Genomic DNA, 7,789 nt, shown 5'->3' with positions numbered 1-7,789 from the left:
GTGGTCAGAACGCGAGGGTCACGTGGTTCATGTAGCCGCCGAATAGTTCCAAACGAAGCTTGGCGGGTCATTTAAATTAACTGCTTAGCCGCGATTTCTGGTAACTACTAACCAATATTTTCAGATTTTTACATTTATATATAGATATAGACATATTCCAACGTGACACATATTCTATGCGCACTGTTTGGAACTATCCGGGGCTCCCATGATCCGCCATTGCTGTTAAATAATTGGCCCATTGACGTCTACGGAGTTGACGTAACTCTCTCTTTCTAGGGCTCTGGTTCAAGGCATACCTGTATCCAGTTGTTCATGCGCCACTGAGCAACCTTCCTAGGAATCAACGGGGGCCCGCTTCCGACACTGTTTCCGGTTGTCTTCATACGTCCATGATATGCGTCAGTCGAGCAAACCTTTGGTACCGAACAGGCGCCATCTTAGAGTACGGTGTCCAGCCTCGCAATACGTCCATGCTGTTAACATCGGGACCGTTCAAGATTTCGGAATTCATCGTCGTCTTAAAATGTTTTTTTTATTAAACCGTTGAGCGCAGTGATGGATCAAACCATCGCCGAAATGTGTTTGGAGTTTGAAAGTAGGATCGCAGTTTATGAGGCTGAAATCTCGCGTCTAAAGGAGGAAAACTGTCGTCAGAGGAAACTACTGGACGCCGTTCATAAACCTGAAGTACGGCTCTACAAATCAGGTTTGTACGGTTTTAAACTGGCCAAGTTATTCTTTTAGTTAAATTCATCAGTATCATTCAGTTAGAGGATTGGGTCTCATTCATGAATGAATGATGATTTATTTCGCTCTTGTAAATAAACAGGATAAAATCATCTGAAGTGATAAACAAATCCACAAGTCAAACCCAGCGATCAAATCTCCATATACATCAGATTATTTGTTACATGTTCAAAAACGAGTAGGAGGAAGTTTTTCCTACCCCTTCTCACTTACTCTTAAATTAATCCAGCTGCTATACATTACAAAAACGGAAAGAAAAAAAAGATATATGACAAAAGAATAAATAAATACACACACACACATATCTATATATAGATATATATACACACACATGCACGCGTCCGCGCGCGCACACACACGTACACACACACACACACACACACACACACACTACATACAACAACCCAGATATCCATTCGGTGCCATATAAAGGAAAATGAAAAAATGTAATTAGGAATGTTTGGAGATAAGTAAAACTAACAGTTTACACAACTCTTCATCGTCCCTATGTCTTGAAAATAAGACCTTTGTACTTTTTGAACTGCGTAATGTTCAAGAAGTACTTTGAGTTCTATGCCTAAAACTGTTCCGCAATTTTACCCCACAGATTGAAATGTCTATGCCAAAGTTGTTCGAACACACAATTTCTTTAAGTTTAATTTCCCTCTCGAATCATATTCCCCTTCTTTATCTGAGAATATTTTTTTTAAATATTACTCGGTAGTAGATTGTTTCTTGCTTTGAACATTATTTATGCTGTGTTAAATTCTACTAAATCCCGGAACTTCAAGGCACTTGACTTTAGAAATAGGTTGTTGATATGTACACGATATCCTACATTATTAATTATCCTCATGGCTCTTTTTTGTAGTATACATAATGGTTGTAGTTGGTTTTGTAGGTGTTACCCCATACCTCCACACAGTAGTTCAGATATGGAAAAATAAATGACCAATACAGAGTGTGCAATGATTTATGATCTACAATGTGACTTGGCTTTTCTCATGATTACAATGCTCCCTGCCAACTTTGCTCACACGTGTTATGTGAGGTTTCCAGCAGATTTTGTGGTCTAGTATCACAACTACAAATTATACTCGTTCTAGTTGGGCATTGTCTATCACTACTTTTACTTTGGAATTTATTATATGATTTCCAAAAAACATAAGCTTTGTTTTGTTCAGATTTAAGGATAATTTGTTTTTGTCAAACCACTGTTTTAATTTTTTCCATTTCTATTGTGGTCACCTCCAAAAGCTGCTGTAAATTCTTACCAGAACAACATATATTCGTGTCATCAGCAAATAAAACAAATTTCAATATTTTTGATGTCTTGCATATGTCATTTAAGAACAGAATGAACAGTTTTGGACTCAAACCGACCCCTGGGGTACACCACAAGTAATATCCATGTGTGACGATTTATGTTCACCTGTCTTTACAAACTGCTGCCTGTTTCTTAAATAGTTTCTTAGCCAATTCTGTGCCACTGCTTTGATACCATACCTTTCCAATTTATCTATTAATCTGTTGTGGTCAGTTGTATCAAAGGCTTTTTTAGGTCTATGAATATTCCCACAGCATACTTTTTTTGTTCTATGCAATTAGTTATTTCTTCAATTAATTCAATGAGCGCCAGAGATGTCGATCTGTTTGGTCGAAACCCGTACTGGCTATTGGTCAGCAGATTGTGCTTCTCAATGAATTTGTCTAAGTCTAGCAGCAAATAGTTTTTCTAGTATTTTGGAGAATTGTGACGATAATAAAGTTGGTCTGTAGTTTTTAAATTGGTGTCTATCTCCGGTTATGACTTGCTGTTTTAATTTTGCTTGGAACTTTACCAGATGGAACGGACATGTTATAGATGTGGGTTAGTGGTTTAGCCATACCTTCGATTACTTTCTTAACTATTGTCATATCAATATCATTCCAGTCAGTAGATTGTTTGTTCTTGCATTTGTTTATAATGTCCATGATTTCATTCTCTTCTATCGCTCTAAGAAAAATGGAACTTGGTATTCTGTCCCAATAATCAATATCATTCCCTACTGTGATTGTGTGCCATTGATTTTTCCTGCCAGTTTTGGGCCCACATTTATAAATAATCTGTTGAAGCCATTGACCACGTGTCCCATGTTATAGTTTTATCATTATCATAAAGTATTGAGGGCAGCTTGGGCTTCTAGAGCCGATTCTAATAATACTATTCAACACATTCCATCTACCTTTGGTGTTGTTTTTACTGGTCTCTAACGCTTTATTATAGTATTCCTTCTTGCATATCCTCATAATGTTAGTTAGCTTGTTTTTATATTTTTTTTATTTTATTTCTGCTTAGATGGTTCTGTGATTTATGAATTCTCTGTGGAGCTTATTTTTTATGACAAGCATTACGTAGTCCCTTTGTGATCCATGGACTGTCTTTATATTTCCATTTAGTTTAATTGTTTTATTGGGGAATTTTTGTCGTACAAGGTTTGAAATATGTTTTAGGAATGAATCATAAGCTTTATCAGTGTCTTTTTCTTTGTAAACTGTATTCCAGGTATGTGTTAGTAAAAGCATTAATGGATTCCTCTGTTCTTACTCTTATACATATATTTAATGTTGGGAACTTTGCTTTTCCTAAAATTGCAGTTAAAAACTGGTCAATGGTCACTGGTGTCATTTATTAAAAGCCCGCTCTCTGTGTTGCCTTCTATACTACTACTCCTACTACTACTACTTTCGGCGGCTCCCGTTACGGGTCACCACAGCAGATCATCCATATCCATTTCTTCCTGAAATTTTTTTTCCTAGGATGGCGCTGTCAGTGTACCATCAAAATGATTTTGAAGCTGTTATATTTAGGTAAAAAGGTTGCATAATATTGCTTTAACTGCCAACTTTCAGCCTAGTGCATTCATTCGTGGTGACAGTAGCTGTTGAAAAGCCTAAAAGCCTTAAATTATCTTAAACTGAATGTTCAATATAGTATATAGTCGTGTGGTCCTTTTTGTCCTACATTATGTAAATTAAATGGTGTTGCCAGCAAGAAGCATTCACATTTCTTGAAGTTACTTTCAATGTGGGGAAAAATGTAAGATTAGCAGAGCGGCTAGCGTCTAATGAGGAATTTGACATTATAATGTGACAGGTGAAATGATCTAATATGGGTAACTTTCTGATTGAGGATAACAGTATAACATACAGCTGCGCTGCCGGCTGCGGTTTTTTTCCCACATTAGAAAAATATTACGAGAGGTGAATTAGTCTTGCTGAGCACAATTTAACTTGTGTAAATGTTAAGTGTAGATATTAAACACAGAAGAGTGTGTATTCAAAATTGATAAAAAATAAAATTAAAGGCTTTTAGGAGGACACTACGTGTTCTGTTCGTGTTTTCAACAGCTGCCATCACTAAAGTCACCAGTCAACATGGTAACTCGTTAACCCCAAAAACAGGGATAGCGGGAGTCTTTCGTTCTCTAAATACCTTAAATTCTGTCTATTTAACATGGCATAACATAGAAAATGATTGTTCAAACAAATCTATGTTGGAACCACAGCACCCCAGCTGCATATCTGTTGAAGATGCACTGCCAGTGCTTTCTTACTGCACAGTGCTAAAACCAAAGATGAACAATTAGTCTACAATGATGCAGTGTCAAACAAATGGTTTTGATAAACTAGTCGACGATTCTGTGAAACCGCTATGACACACATGTAAATCATCAAGGCAGTGTTTCTATTCATAGTCTGCACGTTTCACTCATAAGTTCTTCTGAAAGATTACCATCTCTGCTTGTACTTTGATGCCCACTTCTCTATACAAATACATTAAAAAAAGAAAAAAACAAACATATTAGACAGCTCATTACTGGCCAGGGGATCGATCAGATATTTAGCCTTGATATTTGAATATAAAATCAAACTCGCCTACATTTCTTTTTTAGATATCAAAAATCGTTTTGTTAAAGTGACTGCCCTAAGGCATATCACTTAATATTTCATTGCTTATGATTTTATGTAACCTGTCCAGTGATAGTTTCCCTTAATATTTACATTTTGTCTCTCCCCTCTAGACCTCCAGCAGCTCTTAGTTTCTGAAGATGAGGTTCCCTCTGTGAAGCAGGAGTTGAGTCCCTGTCTGAGCCCAGAGGAGCCAGAGCCCCCATACATTAAAGAGGAGGAGGAGGAACTATGGTGCAGTCAGGAGGAAGAGCAGCTTCAAGGATTGAAGGAGAAGGCTGACATTATTAAGCTGTCATCTTCTCCTGTCCCTGTGAGGAGTGAAAATGATGAAGAGAAAGTTCAGTCCTCTCAGCTTCATCAAAGCCAAACTGAGGAGAAAAGAGAGGCAGAGCCTCCAGCCTGCACCTCAACTGAGCAGATGAAACCAGAACCTGATGGAGAGGACTGTGGACCATCAGAACAAACCAGAAACCTCGATCAAGATGGTGCTTTACAACCAACGAGTGATGGAAATCTTTCTTCAGACTGTTGTGAAAGTGAGACTGAAGACAGTGATGATGGCTGGAACAAAGCTAGACAACCTCAGACAGAGAACAATGAAATCAGTAATAAGAGGTCTGCTGAGAATAAACCCTTCAGTAGCTCAGTCTGTAGTAAAGGATTTACTACAAGAGGAAACATGCAAAGACACATGACAATACAGAAAGGAGAGAAACCTTTCAGTTGTTCAGTCTGTGGAAAAGGATTTACTAGAAGAGGAACTCTGCAGAGTCACATGAGAATACATACAGGAAAGAAACCTTTCAGTTGCTCAGTCTGTGGTAAAACGTTTTCTGAAAGATGGCATATGAAGACACACATGAGAATACATATAAAAACAAAACCCTTCAGTTGCTCAGTCTGCGGTAAAGTGTTTTCTAGAAGAGGACTTATGAAGACACATATGAGAATACATACAGGAGAGAAACCTTTCAGTTGCTCAGTCTGCGGTAAAGAGTTTTATCAAATAGGACATATGAATACACACATGAGAATACACACAGGAGAAAAACCCTTTAATTGCTCAGTTTGTGGTAAAGGGTTTTCTCAAAAAGGAACTATGCAGTCACACATGAGAATACATACAGGAGACAAACCCTTCAGTTGCTCAGTCTGCGGTAAAGAGTTTTCTCAAATAGGACATATGAAGACACACATGAGAATACATACAGGAGAAAAGCCCTTTAATTGCTCAGTTTGCGGTAAAGAGTTTTCCCAAAAAGGAACTATGCAGTTACACATGAGAATACATACAGAAACAAAACCCTTAAGTTGCTCAGTATGCGGTAAAGAGTTTTCCCAAAAAGGACACATGCAGTCACACATGAAGACACATACAGGGGAAAAACCCTTTGGTTGCTCAGTCTGCGGTAAAGTGTTTTATAGCAGAGGATATATGAAGACACACATGATAATACACACAGGAACAAAACCCTTCAGTTGCTCAGTCTGCGGTAAAGGCTTTTCTCAAAGAGGAAATATGCAGTCACACATGAGAACACATACAAGAGAGAAACCTTTCAGTTGCTCAGTCTGCAGTAAAGGGTTTTCTCAAAAACACGTTATGCAGACACACATGAGAAAACATACAGGAGAGATTATCACTTCACAATCTTCTGTAAAGGGTTTACGAGAAGAGGACATGTGAGCATATACATGACAATTCATTCAGAAGATGGGACGGGAAAGGAAAGGAGGTCAGGGACCCTTTAAGTATTTGTGACGCCATACAATTTTTTCAGTATACAAATATTGGTGTTTCCCACACATAGACTCTAGTTGGGCAGGCCACACAGGGATAGTAACAGCTGCCAAAGTATATTTGGTGACCTGTTTTAGCATGCAAAATTATTATTTTTTTATCCGGCTGAGAGAACGACGCCAATCGCGATCGATTAACTGGTGGACAATCTCCCCTCACTCTACCCTTCCCAGACCTGTTTTGTTCTGTTATCACGAGAAGGGTCTGCTGACAATCTCGCACATGCTCTGCAGAAAAACAGAGAGATGTTCTCTAGTACAGAGCCCCTGAGTGGTCACATCATGTTTTATTTCTAGTTCGTGCACTCATTGTACTAAATCGTGCGCACATTTTACTTGTGTGTGTGTGTTTGGTATTTTTTTTCTTTTACTAGTTTATGCACTCGTTTTACTAAATTACATGTCCTTGGAGTTCGGTAAAGTTGGAAATATATTTACAGATTCGAACTTCCAGGATCAATAGCTCATAAGCAAAATGGTGTTTAAACACAATTGGCGCTTCTTTCCTGCTATAGTCAGGTAGACAATGAACTACAACCTAATTTTTCACCAAAATGAGGCATCCTTCAAGCTGGACAAATAACATTGGTCTCTGTAAATCTGGCTTTGAGACGAGCGCACAGGGACCATCTAAAAAGTGCAGCACCAAAAAGAAATAGTCAAAAAGTATTCAATAACTTCACTCTCATGCAGTGTGGTGCCCCTAAAATCATTTCACACATCAGTTGTTTCCTGTTGGTTATACGATGAGACTTAGTTTGTAAAAATGTGCTTTTGCATAATTTTGGGGTATTTTTACTGGTTAAATATTCAATAATTTCACTCTTATACAAAATAATTATGCAAAAGCACTTCTTTGTACATGTATGTTAAAGAGTTTTTTCTTCTTTTTTTTTTTTTACTTTGTCTTACTCTTCCCATGTGGGTAGATGGAGGGGAGGGTGGGGTGGGGTGAATCTGTGAAACACAATGTGAAATTAATATAAATATTCAATAAATCAAAATATTTTGTTAAAGGTCACGTCTTTGTTGTTTGTCACATGTAGTAGACCGTTTTTGTGCCAGCAGGTAATGCCGTCCCTTTCCGCTGGCTACCACAAGTATATTTCAGACCTGTTGGAAACACTGAATATGATACTATGACAATAACACTAGTAAGCATGGTTATCATTAAAAGAAAAAAAAAGATTTTTTTTTGTCTCCGATGCACCTGTGTCTCAAATATGTATTCAACTGGGGACCACCTTCGGCAGCAGGTTGATCTTCAGTCGCAACACAATGACTG

The 7,789-nt window shown here is 37.9% G+C and overlaps 1 protein-coding gene across 1 annotated transcript; it reads left to right on the top strand.

The window, feature by feature from the left end:
• Positions 1-412: 412 nt before the first annotated feature.
• LOC130115986 (gastrula zinc finger protein XlCGF57.1-like) lies at positions 413-7,440 on the top strand. The gene is made up of 2 exons (XM_056283885.1): positions 413-709; positions 4,815-7,440. Exons 1-2 carry the CDS (start codon positions 559-561, stop codon positions 6,389-6,391), a joined length of 1,728 nt encoding a protein of 575 aa, XP_056139860.1. The 5' UTR covers positions 413-558; the 3' UTR covers positions 6,392-7,440.
• The last annotated feature ends 349 nt before the right edge of the window (positions 7,441-7,789 follow it).

This window comes from Lampris incognitus, chromosome 7, assembly GCF_029633865.1.
Source record: "Lampris incognitus isolate fLamInc1 chromosome 7, fLamInc1.hap2, whole genome shotgun sequence".
Taxonomy (NCBI): Eukaryota; Metazoa; Chordata; class Actinopteri; order Lampriformes; family Lampridae; genus Lampris; species Lampris incognitus.
The sequence above is the reverse complement of the archived record's forward strand: the minus strand, read 5'-3'. Positions and strand labels throughout refer to the sequence as shown.